General features: G+C 42.5%; 1 protein-coding gene across 7 annotated transcripts in view; it reads left to right on the forward strand.

Annotated features, from left to right (window-relative positions):
* shaker (Potassium voltage-gated channel protein Shaker) overlaps positions 1-16,411 on the forward strand; it is a 621,792-nt gene extending 605,381 nt beyond the window's left edge. For 6 of the 7 annotated variants that reach the window (XM_065219310.1, XM_065219308.1, XM_065219309.1 and 3 more), the window contains one exon: positions 13,606-16,409. Coding sequence is in view for 1 of the 7 variants with exons in the window: in XM_065219307.1 (XP_065075379.1) it covers positions 13,606-13,608 (3 nt within the window). In the remaining 6 variants the exon portion in view is untranslated. Of the gene's footprint in view, positions 1-13,605 lie in introns of all 7 variants that reach the window. The other variant, XM_065219307.1, reaches the window with a different exon arrangement.
* Positions 16,412-17,792: the final 1,381 nt, after the last annotated feature.

Below are 17,792 nucleotides of genomic sequence, written 5' to 3' on the forward strand. Positions count from 1 at the left end.
GTTATCAATGGTTCAATGCGCTGATGTCTTATGATGCACAATCAACTGCTCAGCAGGCAACATTGGTGTTTCTGGGGCGTTGAATAGGACACAAATATCATGGCTACTATGTCACACTGCAAACTACAGTGTTGCCTACAGAGCAGCTGCTTGATCTTGTCATAAGTTTACCAATCTCTTAAATAATTAATAACTTTTTCCTGTCTCGTTTTACATAGAAACAATTTTCAGCAAAGTTGTAGCTGAGAAAATTTTCTATAAGAATGGCTATCGAACTGTTTCACAGCTCAATATGGAAAAAGACTAGAAGGCAATGAACAAAAAGTTGAGATTTCCCATAGTAATTTACATGCAAACTTCAAATGGCTTGTGCGAAGTCTGTTTCTAACCAAATGAGTTGTAACTTTGGGAGGCTAATCAGGATCTAATTTGAAGCCATTTAAGCACTGTGGAGCGAAAAAGTCAAATTTTGCATCAGTCTAATGAACATTTAGTGTTCATGATTAGTAAACATTGCCCGCAGCTTGTGTCACTTTTTCTCGAGTGAGTGAACTCAAATCCATCGGTGCACTCATCTATTTAAAGTTGTTCTTGTTCTTGTCAGTTCTTTAAACTTGTCACTCTTCCAGAGTTCGTGACTGTTCTTGCACATCATCATCTGGCATTCGTGTTTGTGTTCATTCGTAGCCACTAGTGTGTGGCATTTGTTCACTGGCTTCACTTTTGCACTTTCCACTACCTGAACTGCTCTTGCAGAAACTCGATCGTTGATTCGTAGTTCGAGTGTACAGCCGTTTTCTGACGGCCATCACATGCCAACCTTGAAAGGGCGTAGCCAGGTTTCAAGCCAGGGAGGGCCGAAAATAAATTTACTTTGGAAAATTTGGCGGAATGCCATTTCACCGAACGCCATTTCCCCGAAAGCCTTTGTGTTGCTGAGTTTAGGGGGGCAGTCGACCCCCCCCCCCTTCCCCTCTATGGCTACTTCTGTGCACCCTTGTGCCCTTATCCAACTTCGTCGAGAGCTTGTGCAACAAATTTGCTCTCCAAGCTCATCGACTGGCAGCGCCAGATTCTTGAGTGCTTTCACATTCTTGGTGCAAGTATCGATCAGCTTTCGCATATTAGTAGAATTTTCCTTGGTGACTTTCGGAAGATTATTCAGTGCTTCAATATGCTTGTCCATGATGAGACGTTCATCCTCGTATCTTTCGGCGAGAAACTTCCACGCGGTGGCATAATCGTTATTATTCACGTTATCTTGGTCGATAATAATAGTGGTGAACATCGACTTGAACGAAAACCACTTCTCAGAGAATCCGTCGAGCGTTAACAATTGAAGAACCGACTACTGGCACCAACGATTTTGCAGCATCGTTCGTTGCTGCCTCCAACAGGACATTCTCAAGTGAATTACCAAATCGTTGTGCAACGTAAATTTAGATTTGCAAGTCATTGTACTCGCTATAGCGAAATGCACATTACCAATTTTCGGGTTCAGCTCATCTTCACCGAGCACTAACGAATTCCTCACTCGAGTGAGCTCCCCTTCCATTAACCAACACTTTGAACTGTTCTTCCATTGACCATTTCCAATGCACGGAATGAGCTGCACGAACAAATTTGATATTCAAGCGGTGCCGTGTTTATTAAAAATGAACACATGAATAATGTTGGCGTAACATTTAAAAATTAGGGAGGCTTTCAGCCTGGGGCTGGTTCGCCTCCAAGTCATTTAAAAATGGCTTATCAACTTTTGTACACAAAACTTGATGAGCCCCTTCGCGCGAACCGAAGTACGCCCATGCAAGCCAAGAACACCATCGGGCAGGGTAAATTGTCCCCTTCCCGATAGTGCTCTTGGTTTGCGTGGGCGTTCTTTTGTTCACGTGAAAAGGGCCTAGCAAATTGTTTATAAAGTTGATAGGCCATTTTCTAAACTTACGCGAGCATTAGATCATGTGTTCATTTTTAGTAAACACGGCACCGCTCAAACATCAAATTTGGTCGTGAGTTCATTACGTGCATTGGCCAATTTGGATAGCTTCTTCTTTTTTTCTTTTGAAGGAGCTTTTGCTCCTCAATTGTAAGCTTCTTCGGCGTGATGGCCGTGAATTCCTCTTCGCATAAGGCCAAACTCACGCTAACACTACCGAACACAAAACAGTTTCACTTTTAAGAGAGCCAGCGTGCCGTGCGCAAAATGGCGGCAAGCACCCCACTACACTCGACCGATCGGCGACGGACGAATGTTCGCAAAATTTCACCTGAAATCACAGTCACAGTGTTCCATCTATTAAGAACATTGCTCGGCGAATGAGAACGACCTAAATTACTCATAATCGTCAAAAGTGCAGGAATCGATGAGTAAATTTGCCTCATGGTTTCCCCCCTTATTCTGCGAGTCACGTGACTCTCTGTCACCGGTGAGGTGACAATTGTCACCTCGTGTGAGGTGACTCTCCATGTAAATCAAATGGAGAGTCACTTCACACGAGGTGACTATTGTCACCTCACCGGTGAGAGAGAGTCACGTGACTCGCAGAATAGGGGGGTTCATGTTGAAAACCTCAAAAATCTGCCGGAAAATGAGGAAAATGACGAAAATTTTATTCAGTATAGGAGAAGTACAAATAGACTGAGTGAATCCAATCTTTAGTTTTCTTATATTCGGAAATTTTGTCCGGTAAAAACCTGGGAAAACATGAGGCAAATTTACTCACCGCTGAGTTTTTGCACTTTTAGCGATGATGAGTGAACTAAACTCAAATTTGGGTCGTTCTCATTCGCCGTGTGGATTGTAAATTTCTTCGAGAAGTCTACTTTTTTCGGACCTGAAAAGAAACAGGTCTAATTCACTGAAGCGACAGCGAAGACAATTATGTTGTCTGTTGACGACTATTTTCAATATTCGTTGATCTACTAACAAATGGAGAATTTGGTTGAAGTATAATGACTTTGCTGAAAAAAAACATCCATTTTGAGTAGAGATGATGTTGAATTTTCTTTCATCACATGATTGTTTTTAAAAGTTTTGATTCCTGAAAAAAATGTATGGTTTCGATACTCTGAAAACTTTTCAATGATTTAAAAATATCTATTTTGCCTGCAGAAGTTAAAAGGCATTTTCATGGTAATCCCATGGGAATTTCCGGAAAATACTCAGTGAATGCTGAGGAAAACACCAAGATATTTTTGGGAGTATTTTTCGGGAAAATGCTAGGTTATACACAGCAAGAATTAGTAATAATTATGAAGAACAAACAGAGTCAATTTAGAAAGTGTTTTGCAGCAAATTTTCAATAGTATTATGGAGCAAATCATAAGAGGGTATTCTATTTTTCTATAACAAAAATTCTGAGATCACGATTTCATTTTAAGAATTCATGCTTAGAAAATTGTATGAATTGTGAGAATCCGTTTTGAACAGGAATGTTTGCATCACTGGTGAAGATCTATGATTAAAACAAAAATTTCATCAACTTTTTCGCATGAAAATCGCTTAAAGGGTGTCCACAGTTAAAATACATTTCTTAGAAGTACTCGCCAACAATAAGTCTCCCAACCGATTGTCATAAAATTGTCAGGGAATGTAATACAATATATAAGCTTGGTTTACGTATATTTATTTCACTCTATTTCTTCACCAAATCCAAATGCCCGACATTTCTTCTTAATTCCATCCATAAGGTTTTGTACAACGGTTGAATCGACATTTTTTCCTGCTTACAACCATGAGTTCAACATTTCCTGTTCCGTAGTGACAACTTTAGGATGCTTACGGAGTATCTTTCGATCGGCCGCAACTCCGGTGTGTTTGGGGTATTGAGAACCTTCGGCATGAAATTGACCCCATTCGTTTTGTACCAATCCAGATCGTCCTTGGAGTAGTTACAAGAGGCTAGATTCGGCCAAAATAAATTGTAGGAACGCTGTGTGATTTGAGAAACGGAAGCATTCGTTTCTTCAGGCACTCATTCACGTGTACTTGGCCATTTACGGTTAGTTGTGTGTGTGTATTCCCTCTAACCCCCACTGACCGGCAGTGTTATTATGGATTTATGGTCATTGTAGACAGCTTTAGTCCGGGAGTTAGAAGGTGATAGCTCTATTGCAGATCCAGCAACCCATTTCAGAACGTCTGGAGAGTAACGCCCATTCCAAGGTTACTTTCACTTACAATAAGCCCCGCATGTATGTATTACCTCTATCAATTGGATATTAGTATTACACATACACTTCCAGTTTCAAAATGTTCTTTTGAATCCTGACACGTATTAAGTTTATGTTTTTTTTTCTAATTGTAAAAAGTATTTGGACTGGTCTCACCATGTTAGTTTGATCCTCCAATCCATGGGTTCCGTAGTTTTCTCTACGTTTTGCATATCATTTCGTGATTCACCTTTGTCGTAATAGTTCCTTCAACGAACACAAATTGTCTTGCATTGCCATGATCATCTGGGAGGAGGTTCACGTCTAGTGCTTTCCCCAGGAACCTTTCGCGGTCACCAGCTACCACCCGTCCAATCTTGGGCGAGAGACCAGCGGCCGAGCACTTTTGCAAGCGGAATCTCTCAATAGAACAGAACTACACGTCGAAAATGTGGCATCCGAACTCGGAGAACCGGACTTCCGGGAGGCAATTTTCGACACCGAGCAATGAAACTGAAGCTGCGTCGTAGATTTTGGAGGTTAGATTCAAGGTCAACCTAATCTCAAAGCAAACACAGGCAAAACACGATATATCACTAGTGATAACTTTATGAAACTTAATTTCAACACACAAATTAACAAATTTAAAGCAAAAAAATATTTAATTCGCTGACGAAAAATACGCAACAAAAGAAAAACACGTCAGCTTTCAAGCGCGGCCTACTGCGATCCTTGGCCATTTACGGTTGTAGTTGTTACGAAAGGCTTGCTCCGTTTTCCGCACGAACAAATCGCATGCCAAATTATGAGTTTCTTGGGGAACTTCGACTTCATTGCGGTTTGGTGCTTTCTGAACCTTGAATGAACGTAGTCCTGCTCGTTTCGTACCTTTCTGCACGAAACATCCCGAACGGAATAGTTGGGTTTGCGTTTGAAGGTAACAACCACTCGCTTCTGATCGACAGTTGAACGTTCTCCGAAACCGTTTTATGACATGAGAAACAGTAGATTGTTGGATTCCCAACATTTTTCCGATGGCTCGGAGCGGTGCAAAATTTTTTGTTATTCCTTCGACTCGATTTTCAAAACTGCTAGGAATTTCACAATGAAACTCACGCAGGGTAAACAATACACGTGGAGGTCAGCTTGTCATTTTATTTAATATAAACTTCAATTTTATAACGTTATTATTAATGTATTTGTATACAGCTGTAGCATCCGGTGTTGCTCCTTTTGCTGCATGGGCATATCGTAGGGGTGACATTTCCTCAGGTTCGACATCAGGCTGCATGGTAGGCGGAGAACTCTGCTCGGAAGTGCAAGAACATTCGTGCGACTGATCCGGTTGATTTCTCCTACCTATCAAATTTCCTTGTTTACGTTTATCCAGTTCATCAGTATTCTCCAAAGCATCTGAAGAATTGGATGATGTGATCGGTTCTTTACGTGACTTTACGTGTACCGAATCTCCGCAATAGTTGGTTCCTTTTGCGTTTACAATATAAGACCTTTCATTAAGCTTCTCGGTGATGATTCCTGGAGTCCAAACTTTGGTAGTTTCGGGATACCCCTGCACATACACTGGGGAAGCTAGTTTGAGTTGAGGCAGCTTTCGTGTCAATTACATCCGGAACGTTTTCTACGACTCGTGGCAGAAGGTTTGTAGGAATTCCTCGCCACCGGAGTGGTCCCAATTTTGTTCGTGATGTTACGCAAGTGTAGTAAAGAGCACCAAAAATCGTTGCCAACCTCTAGAGATTTATGAAGAAGACGTTTGGCACTCTTGACGGCCGCTTCGGATTTACCGTTAGCTTGCTGGTGATGCGGCGCTGATGTAGAGTGGCAAAAGCCACACTTCTGTGCAAACAGTTTCCACTCACGGTTGACAAAGTTCGTACCATTGACGCTCACTACGTGGGCTTCCATAGCGTGCGAAATTCTTCTTGCATACTGCTATCGATGATTGTGGTGTTAAATCGTTCAGCAGATCCACCTCGAAGAAATCGGAGCAATGGTCCACCGTGACCAAAAACGATCGCTTCCTGCCTTGGTACTCTGCAAAGAAAACATCCATTGATAGTAATTGGAAAGGATAAACTGGTATTGGATGACTCTGCATAGGTGGTTTCTGTTGTGAGCTCCCGAATTTAGCGCATACCACGCATTCCTTCACAGTGTCTTTGATCTGAGCACTTATGTTGGCTCTAGCCAGCTTTAATGTCGCTTCTACTCCATTGTGACTGATGTGCGTTTTGTCGATCATCTTACGACGCAATACCTGGGGAATCAGGATTCTGTCGTTTCGAAAAATAATTCGACAAAAAATGGAACGTTATCAATTGAACTTGGCCAACCTAGTTGAATGTACTGGATGATTTGCTGTAGTGTAGAATCCTTATTGGTTTCGTCGATGATTTCATTCAGTCTGTCGACTAATACTTGAAGAAAACTCTTCATGTGGATGTCTTCCAGGTCTTTCATAATCTTGAAAATGTCATCATTAGGAGCTCGTGAAATTACGTCAGCAACTACGTTTTCCTTTCCAGTCACAAATTCTATCTTCAAGTTGTTCATTTGAAGGTTCAGGAGCATGTGTTGCAACCGGCGTGGAGCTGACAGTAAGGGTTTGTTGAAAATATTCACCAGTGGCTTGTGATCCGTTCTGACGGTGGTTTTATTTGTTGCCAACGATCAGCTGATCGAATCTAAGACAGGCGAACAGAATGGCAAGTAACTCCTTCTCAATCTGAGCGTATTTTTTTTTTTCGGTAGAAGTGAGTGTTCTGCATATCCAACAATGCCATTTTTGTTTTTTTTTAAAGACTGCCGCTCCAAGTCCGTAACAGTCTGCGTCGCATTCGATAGTCAATGGTTGTGTCACATCGTAGTATCGCAACGTGCGAATGTCTGATACCATCGTTTTCACCCGGAGAAACTCTTCATCCTCGCGAGAAGTCCGATGCCAAGGTTCTTTTTCCGACAAAAGTCGATTTAAATTAACGAAATTGGTGCTCAAGTTGCTGATAAATCGGGTAAGATAATTCACCATTCCAATAAAACGGTGGAGTTCCTTACGATTTGTTGGAGTCGGATAATGTTTTATGGTGTTGATCTTTGTATCATCGGCCTTCAACGCTTCGGTGGTGAAGACGCGACCAAAGAATTTCACTGACGTTTGGCACAAATTCAACTTGGACTTGGTCAATTTAACATTATATTATTTCAACCTTACTAAAAGGATCTTCAATGATCGATTGTAGTTCTCCAAAGCCACTTTAAGCGTATGCCAACTATCAGCAAATCGTTGGCAATCCCTTCAACACCTTCTAAATCCATTATGATCTCTTGGAGCTTCATTTGAAAGATTTTTGGAGCAGGTGCAATACCGAAAGGCATATGAACCCACCGATATCGCCCAAAGGGAGTCCAAAATGTGGTCAATTTGCTGCTCGCGGTGTCGAGCTCAACATGCCAGAAACCCTTTTTTTTTGTATCTACAGTAGAACAATTTTTGCCTTATCTAGTTCGGGAAGAAGTTCGTCAACCGTATTGAACTGTAAATTTGGACGTTTCAACGCTTTGTTCGACGGTATCGGGTCCAAACAAATCCGTATTGGGTCACTATCCTTATCGCCCCGACGAACCAAAATGATGTTGCTGACCGTATGTACAGTTTCCTTCACTATTAAACCTTCCTTCTGCAGCTTTTCCAGTGAATGTTTCAGCTCGACGTGGTTGTTGCAGTGAAGGTTTCACGTTTTCGTCGATCTCCAACGTCACCTTTCCAGGAAATTTACTGAAACCTTAAAAAATGTCACTGTGTTTCTTCACTATGGTTTCGGCTTTCACACGATATATGTTCAAAAGGTTGTCGTTATTGTCCAGAACCGACTTACGAACGTGAACTGAATGGTAGAACTTTATCAAACCGAGTGTACGCGAAACTTTCAACGACAACAACGGACGATGATCGTTTTCCACAACTTGAAGAACCAACAAATACTTTCGACCCTTCCTCTTCACCGGCAGTTTTTTCTTGTCCCAGTATGGATATCGAACTATCTCGAAAAGCGTCTTGGTTCAACGATTGGATTAGCACTTCCGGTCAACTTGATAAACCAGTTGTAGCCAATTAGTGTTGCGTTAGCTCCTGTATCGATCTCACATGTCACTTTCTTCCATTCATCACGGACCTTTATCTCAAGAGAGGTAAGCCAAGTAACAATTTGGGTTTTATGAGGCTTCTGTAGACCGTGTTTTAGACTTGTAGAACGCTTTAAAACCTTGATAAAACTTGCAATGTTACTTGGGAAGGGCGCTGTTTTCGAAATCCGGTTTACCAATCTGCACTTCTTGTTCACTTTCTTCGTACTAACTTCCTGATTATTCAACATCCGACGAACTTGAGTCGTCATTAGAGATACTATCACAGTCCTTCACTTCTTTCACAAGGTTTCTTTCTTTCTTTTCCTTACTTCGCCGCCCGAGTTTGCACACTTTTCCTTTCCAAAATGATTTCTTCTTCAATTTGCTTCTAGCTGGTTGCAGCGTTGCTCCGTTATTTCTTCGATACGACACATATCGATGGCCTTCTCCATCGTAAAATCCTGCATCGCAAATGCACCCACTGGTTGCTCGTTACTATTTTGTAACGAGGTCCGATTCTAATGCTGCAAATTTGCAATTCTTTGCCAGACTCTTCAACCGCGTAGTAAAATCGTTAATTGACTCGGTGGATATCTGATTTGCAGAAAAGAAAGCCAACCTGTCGACGAATAGTTTCCTGGCACGGACCACTTTTGCCTTGATTGCCCTTAGTGCATCTGCGTCAGTTGAAATATTTCTTCAAAGCTGCCTCGCCAATAACAGACAGCAAAAGCTCACAATTTTGCCGTTGTCCGCCGGGGCCATTTGTCCATGCCAACTGCCTTGGAATAGTTATTCCAGTTTGCCAAAAATAAGTTGTTATTCTCCTCCATGTCTCCTTCCAGCGCTAATGGAGGAGGAAGCGGTACAGACGGATTGATGTTATTTTGTTGCGGGATGCGCGATTGCTTCATCCCTTTTACGATTTCTTCCGTCCATTTGTTTTGTTGGGTTATGAACTTTGCGAATTGTTCCGCATCCATCTTGTTTCGCTTTTCTTTTCTTTTTATGAATATTTTCCTCGATCAAAAGAAATATGGTTGGCGCGGACCTCGTTTATATGTTCACATGCGAGTGACAGAGACCACTACAGTCCTCCTCTAACAAACTTCCGCGAGATGATTCTTTAGACGGAAAACTGAATATTAACTGTTCTCGATGAAGATGACGAGAATTATAATCACTAGTCACGACACTTCTGACACCATGTCTTACCTAACCTTACCAATCAGGCTAAGGCCTTGTTGTCCTCTGCTGTCCGAAGGAGTCGTCTCCACTCTACTCGATCCATGGCCAGAGTTCGCCAGCCTCGTAGTCTGCGAAGGGTCCGCAGGTCACCTTCTACTTGGTCGATCCACCTTGCCCGCTGTGCGCCTCTTCTTCTTGTTCCTGTTGGGTCGCTTTCTAGAACCATTTTCACTGGGTCATCGTGCGGCATTCTTACGACGTGCCCAGCCCACCGTAGTCGCCCAATCTTTGCAATGTGGACGATGGATGGTTCTCCCAGCAGCTGGTGCAATTCGTGGTTCATTCGCCTCCTCCACGTTCCGTCATCCATCTGCACTCCACCGTAGATGGTACGCAACACCTTCCGTTCAAAAACACCAAGGGCGCGTTGGTCCTCCACGAGCATAGTCCAGGTCTCGTGGCCGTAGAGGACCACCGGTCTAATCAGCGTCTTGTAGACAGTCAACTTCGTGCGGCGGCGAATTTTATTCGACCGGAGCGTCCTCCAGAGTCCAAAGTAGGCACGATTCCCTGCCATAATGCGTCTTTGAATTTCTCTGCTGGTATCATTTTCAGCGGTCACCAGTGAGCTCAAATACACGAACTCATCGACCACCTCGATTTCGTCACCGTCAATCTGAACTCGGGGTGGGAGGCTAACATTGTCTTCCCTAGAACCTCTTCCTTTCATATATTTTGTCTTTGATGCGTTGATGGCAAGTCCAATCCGTCTAGCTTCAGCCTTCAGTCTGATGTACGTTTCCGCCATCATTTCAAAGTTCCGTGTCATAATGTCAATGTCATCGGCGAAGCCAAGGAGCTGGATGGACTTCCTGAATATCGTGCCACTCGTGTCTATCCCAGCTCTTCTGATCACACCTTCTAACGCGATGTTGAACAGCAGACACGAAAGTCCATCACCCTGCCGTAACCCCTTTCGAGATTCACTCGAGAGTGTCCCTGATACTTGAACAACGCCGCCTTGACCAATCGCGTCAGTTTATCCGGAAATCCGTACCCGTGCATAATCTGCCATAGCTGATCTCGATCGATTGTGTCGTATGCGGATTTGAAATCGATGAACAAATGATGTGTGGGCACGTTGTATTCGCGGCATTTCTGCAGAACCTGCCGAATCGCGAAAATTTGGTCCGTGGTAGCGCGGGTACCCATCAATCCCGCCTGGTATTGTCCCACGAACTCTCTTGCATATGGTGACAGACGGCGGCATAGAATTTGGGAAAGTACCTTGTAGGCGGCGCTCAGCAGTGTGATCGCGCGGTAGTTGCAGCAATCCAACTTGTCGCCCTTTTTTGTAGATTGGGCATACGACACCTTCCATCCACTCCTCCGGTAATATCTCCTCCTCCCAAATCTTGGCAATTACCCAGTGCAGCGCTCTAGCCAGTGCTTCACCACCGTATTTTAATAGCTCACTTGGTAGTTGATCTACACCAGTTGCTTTGTTGTTCTTCAGCCGACCGATCTCCTCCTTAACTTCTTGAAGATCAGGGGCCGGTAGCCTGTCGTCTTCTGCGCGTGCTTCAAGGTCCGTGTGTCGTTTACGCGGTACAGATTTTCCATCGCCTCGCGATCTCGGTCTTCCTGCTGACGCTTCTTCCTTCGGAAAACCGAGTTTTGTCTGTTCCGCGCTTGTCTGTATCGCAGTTTGGAGGCGAACCAGCCTAAGGCTGAAAGCCTCCTAAATAAAGCTAAATAATAATAATTGTCTGTATCGCTCCACATTCAATCTCGTGCGGTGTTGCAGCATTCTCGCCCGTGCTGCATTCTTCTCCTCTACTAACAGTTTGCATTCGCCGTCAAACCAGTGATTTCTTCGGTCCGGGATTGCAGTACCTAGTGCCGCTCCAGCCATCTTCAAGAGAAGCTGCGCCAAGCTGCTCTTCCGTGGATAGTGCAACTTCCAGCTGCTGCGCGTAGTCCTGGGCAACTCCGGCGTCCCGTAGTTGCTCAATGTTGGGTAGCGGCGTTCGACTTCGACGTGTGTTATGCACCATCGAGAGTTTTGAGCGCATGCATACTGCAACTAGGTAGTGGTCCGAATCTATGTTCGCACTGCGGTACGTGCGGACGTTGATAATGTCGGAGAAGAATTTCCCGTCGATTAGAACGTGATCGATTTGGTTTTCTGTGTGTTGGTCAGGTGATCTCCAGGTGGCTTTGGGATATCCTTGCGGGGCAAAAAGGTACTTCGAACTACCATATCCCGGGAGGCTGCAAAGTTCACGCATCGTTGGCCGTTGTCGTTCGATACGGCATGCAGGCTGTTTGGCCCGATTGCCGGTCTATACATTGCCTCCCGTTCTACCTGGGCGTCCATGTCGCCGATGACGATTTTGACGTCCCGTTGCGAACAGCCGTCGTACACCTGCTCCAGCTGCGCATAAAGGGTGTCCACGATGAAATTGCCACACACAAAATTGATTCGCAAAATTCGAGTTTTCATCCGATTGCCATCAAATTTTCAGGGATTGAGAAATAACTATTAAACTTCATTTTACCATTTTACTCGTATTTTATTTACAGTCCATACGCAAATGCCCGCACCTTGGCCTTAACCCCGGCCATAAGATTCTGCACAACCTGTGAATCAACCGTTTTTTGCATGTAAACCCATACTTTCTTCAGTTCCTCGACTGTCTTCACTACCTTAGGTCGTTTAAGAAGGTGCTGCTTCATAATCGCCCAGTACTTCTCGATGGGGCGGAGCTCCGGAGTGTTAGGAGGGTTGAACATTTTCGGCACGAAATTGACCTTATTGTCCGCATACCACTTCAGCACGTCCTTGGAGTAGTGGCATGAGGCCAAATCCGACCAGAAGATTGTTGGGACGTTGTGGGCCTTCAGGAGAGGAAGCAGCCGCTTCTGGAGGCACTCTTTTATGTACACCTGTCCGTTCATCGTGTCCTGGGTCACGAAAGGTGCACTCCGCTTCCCGCACGTGCAGATGGCTTGCCAAACCAGGAATTTCTTCGCAAATTTGGACATCTTCTGAGTGCGGACATGCTCCGGAACGCTGAACTTATCCTTGGTCGTGAAAAACAGGCTGCCGGGGATCTGTTTGAAGTCGGCCTTCACATATGTTTCGTCGTCCATGATGCAGCATTCAACTTTCGTCAGCATGTTGAGGTACAACTTCCTGGCACGGGTTTTGGCGAACTTGTTCTGCTTCTCGTCGCGATTAGGGGCCTTTTGTACCTTGAACGTTCGAAGCCCAGCCTTAGTTTTGGCCTTCTGGACAAAACTTCGGCTTAGGTGCAGCTTCTTAGCCACATCCCTAACGGAGGCGTGCGGATTTCGGTTGAAGGCCCCAACTACGCGGTTGTGATTTTTAGTGTTGTACGGAATACTTTTTCCTTCACTTCTGGGCTTCCGATCGGTGGTCAACCGTTCCTCGAACCGCTTAATCACTCGCGACACCGTGGAATTCGCGATTCCCAACGTTTTAGCGATGGAACGATGCGAGAGATCCTTGTTCTCGTGATGAATGCGCAAGATTTTATCACGCACGAGCTGTTCTTTCGACTCCATTTCCGCGAGTTTTGATCACAGCACTTTAAAACTTGCAGGATGTAAATAATGCACTATGAACTAAATCCACCCAAATTTTCATTAAATTCTACCCAACGGTTACAAAGTTAGAGCAATTTCATAGTGTGGCAATTTCATCGTGGACACCCTTTAGAACGCTTCTTTCTCGTCGTCGGGTCTCCCTTCGTGTGGGCAGTGCACGTTGATGATGCTGTTGTTGAAGAAACGGCCCTTAATCCTCAACTTGCACATCCTCGCGTTGATCGGCTGCCAACCAATCACGCGTTGGCGCATCCAAATAACATTTGAAAATGGGAAATTCTTTAAAAATCAAATTTAGTTGATTAAAACAGTTGACTAAAGAGCATTCACAGCGTTCACTCCAATTTCAGAGCCCAGAGAACATCCAAAAACACTCAAAACTTTCTCTAACAACCTTTCTCTCTCTTTCTGTATAGAATCCTCCATTTTGCGAACGACGATATTAACGAACCCTTTTCTTTCCCTTTCTATCCATCTCATCCACAGTGAAACGGACTCTTCGTGCTATTTTTTGGCCAGCCGATTTGATACGTTGGCTGCCAGTTTCACCTAAAGCAGTTTGAACAAAACTACTCGCCACACCGTTTACTGCTGAGCTGATAGCTGTGCTAAGGAAAACCACTACCAGAACAACCCGAGAATTAAACAAACAAACAAACAAAAAAACAGCAACAACAACGTGCACACAAAATCCACATTATTATAAATACACGCGTCGTCAAACATCGAAGATAACAACAAACAAACCAAAAAAAAACTACATTTCTTAAACTACTAAACAATTACCGAACTGCTGCTGACTATACTGTTCGCCATTAGCGGAGAAGGATCGACTAGAATTCTACCTACTGTTCAGCAAACTAAATCGACTAAACTACGAGCGGAAGGAGAAGAAGCAAACGGAGGAAGTAAGGAGGAGAATCAACTTTAGTAGTGCAACAAATTCAACCAAGATGGGAGGAAGATGATGTTCAGAATCTAAGTAAAACTAGCTTTATTATTTATTTCCGAATTTTCAAACGTCCTAGTCAAAATTCATTTCATCCAGAGCAAAGAACTGGTCAGAAACTAATGATAACAGAAATTCAGCCTCTCGTTAGCGAAAGAGAGCGATGAGTTTCGAAGTAATTAATAATAAACAAACCAAAAAAAAACTAGAAAGCAAACAAAAGGCAGCGGATAGTTGTAAAACAGTTTTAGTAAAAGAGAACAAAGCAGACGTTGGGCAGCAAGACAACAGCAAAAAAAAAACCAAACACACGTTCCCGAATAGAAAACCAAAAAAAAAATGAATAATTATACTGTATACGCTCGCTTGTTTAATGATGATACTAGGCTGAGAAACAAACAAAAAAAAATCGTTAAGAGCCGTCTCTAGGACGACGCTGCAGTAGCATAGAAGAACAACCAAGTGATTGAGAGAGCGATCGATTTCGTTTCGTTTTTTCCATTAACCTCAAAACCCTACAGAAAACCCGTTACCGATCGAATACATATAGGCATTCGTTACTTTTACAGCTGCAAAAGAAGGTAAAAACAACACCCTTGAAAGATATTAAAAGTAGAGATCACACAAACTGCCCTTCATTGAAGAAGAAAAAAAAAAAAAAGAAAAATACTCACGAGTCGTGAACAACCAAAACACACATACATACACATGTTAGTTAGCGAAACCAAATCAGCAACAACAAGAACATCCAATTCACTAATGAACGAGAAAACAGACGCCATTTTCATCTTCGTTTCTCTTATTGATTTCCTTCGAATATGAAACCAAAAAGATGTAGAAAACGATAGTTTTTTCTTTCTCTTCTCCAAAACCAAAACCAATGATGATGATGCTAAGCTAATCACCAAAAAAAAACTGCTGAAAGCTGTTTAAATTTATCGCAAAAAATATAAATATTATCTAAGAGACAAAAACATAGTTAAATTGAATAATGTTATTGATAACAAAATGTTTTATAGTTGAATTTCCAAAGAAAAGTAAAGCAAAAATAAGATCTTTTTTTAAAGCCCCCGAAAACGAAAGTCATTTTATAAATTAATTGTAAAACAAAGAGAGGAATAGAAAACCACACCCATCCATACGGATTAACGTAAAGCCCTTAAAAAAAAGCTAGAGTTCTGAATCAGCATTCATCCTTTAAGCTCGTTTCTTCTTTTTCTAAAATCAAACACGAATAAAGCTAATTCAACTTACGAGAACGAAAAAAAAAAAAAACAAACGATTCCAATATCATCACATTTTTCACATTCATTCGTAGTTGAACTACTTTCGAATCTCTCAACTAGTAGAGGAAAAGTATCATTACAATAAGAACGCAAAAACAAACAACTACTCACAACTTGAAAGCTTTAAATCTTCCCAAAGTTATATACACAGTTTCAAATTGTTTTCTTTTTTCGAGAAACAATAAACGAACGGAAAACAAACAAACACTCACTTTTTCTCGCTTTGCCGAATCTCTCTTTCTCGAAGCCAACTGCGATTGGTTTAGTTTTTTTTTATCTACTGTTTATAATTTCGAACACAGCGCTTGTCGTCTAAATTTTTCAGTTATCGACACAAACCAGAATCGAAAATCTGTTTTCTCGGATGCAAAATTTTTAAGATAGTTAAACAAAAATCAAAAGCACACACCCAACAGACCGACACAATCCTTCCCCGAAAAAACCACACCCAACCGGTGATTTTGTTCTCTAAAGCAAGCAAGCGACGAACCGGAAGCGGAAGAAGAAGTCGAAAATTAATAAAAAAAAACCCGTGCAGAGGAAGTAAGAGTTTAAGACTATTTTATGCATATCAAAGAAAATAATAAAACTTTAATAAAAGCGAAGAAAGAAAACCGGATTAAGCGAAAAAAAAAAATTGTGCGAAAGAATCAGTTAGTTAAACAAGCAAACAAAGCAAACAATTCGACGTGCAGCACACGAAGCGATTTAGCACAACAGAAACAATACACAACCCAATGACTGCAAATATCAAGCAAGTAGAAGAAGAAGAAGCAAACAATAATGAGCGAAAACAAATAATAATTGACGTAATTGATGCGTTGCGAAAGGTAAAACCACAACAACAACAACAACAACAACACAAGACGACGACGACCACAACGTTGCATTGATTTGGAGCTTTTATTTTTCGTTTTTGAATTTTCTATTTCGGGGCTGTCCGCAACCCACGTGGACAGTTTTTTTTTTAGAGGTTTTAGACACCTACCTCCCCCCTCCACCACTGCGTGGACATTCGTCCATTTAAATTTTGTATTGACCGTGGATATTTGCCGACCTCCTAGTGGCCAGAAATTGTCCACGTACTATATGGAAGACCCCCGTTCCTCGCGCTTCGGATGGTGGGCTTTTGTGTGCAGAAGGGGAAAGTTTAAAGTTTGGAAACGTCAGGTGATTATCATGCGATGGAACAAAAAAAAAACACAGCAACCCATTTGGAAATTCAAATTTCAACGGGAAATTGGTGCAATTCTGAAAATTAGGTCCATAAATCCAGTCCTTCAGGGCTTCAATATGTCAGAACAGAATATTGGAAAAGTTGTTACAATTGTTCAGTAAAGCAAAAATATTGTCAATATTCAAAGTTACTGACATTCATATTGATACAAATATTGGCGACGAAAATATTGATGAACATGTTGACGCAAAATCAAAAAAGTTTGATCCCCTGCTTAAATATCTCCCTTCATTTTCCCCCTCTGTTTGACAACAGCAGCAGATGGGGCCTGTTCCTCGGCAACTTCTTTCAAGGCGGTTGTGATTTGCCTTGGAATATTCCATCGGATACAACGATGTTAGTGAGGAACGACCCGGTATGGATGAATTATTGTCGAAAATATTGACGTGAGAATAATGATGGAAATATTAACGAAACTTCTGTCGTGTGGAGGCACTTCAGGCCAAGCCCACCATTTGCTCTATCATAACATTTGCATCAACATCTGAATCGATGATGATAAGGATCCTAATGTCCCCTCAAGGGGTGGTCACCCTACACACATATTTTGCACCAATTTTTTCTCAGTGTGCCGGCAGTGCCAAGTGTGCCAGTCATTGAACTGACTTTGTTTGGTTCTGGATAATGGCGTGTTTGGCAACCCGGTTAATTTGACGGCTCAATTCAAGGCTCATTTTTGTTTTGTTTTGAAGCCGAGAACGTCAGCAGCGCTAACATATTTAAGCTCCAACCATGTAAGATTAAATGCGGCAAGGTGGCAACAAATGTAATGCCTTCAAAACCATTTTTACTTTCCCGCAATGGACAGTTAAAAAATGATTTCTAGAAAACACTATCTCTAGAATCTAGAAAACACTATCTATTTTCCGCAACGCGGCGCGACATTTACCAAGCTTAATCATAGAGGAAAAGGAGGAGCTGTCAAATTAGCACCAGAGCACTAGAGAAATTTGACTTCACTCACTCGAGTTGTTCGCAGATGACAGGCGTTGCAGTTCTGTGAAAGCAACTAGCACAACAAGCAGTGAAGTTCGATAAATCCCAACCAAGACGACGATACTTTTGGCGAATAACCGTGAGCGATATCAGCCATCCGTCACCGTGATCCGATTGACCGTGAGCGATATCAGCCATCCGTCAGGACACAACAAAGAGAAAAAGACCTCCTGAGATGATGGCGGAAACGTACATCAGACTGAAG

The sequence above is a fragment of the Ochlerotatus camptorhynchus genome, unplaced genomic scaffold, assembly GCF_037179485.1.
Source record: "Ochlerotatus camptorhynchus isolate MF236.1 unplaced genomic scaffold, CSIRO-AGI_Acam_v1.1 ptg000102l, whole genome shotgun sequence".
NCBI classification, from domain to species: domain Eukaryota; kingdom Metazoa; phylum Arthropoda; class Insecta; order Diptera; family Culicidae; genus Ochlerotatus; species Ochlerotatus camptorhynchus.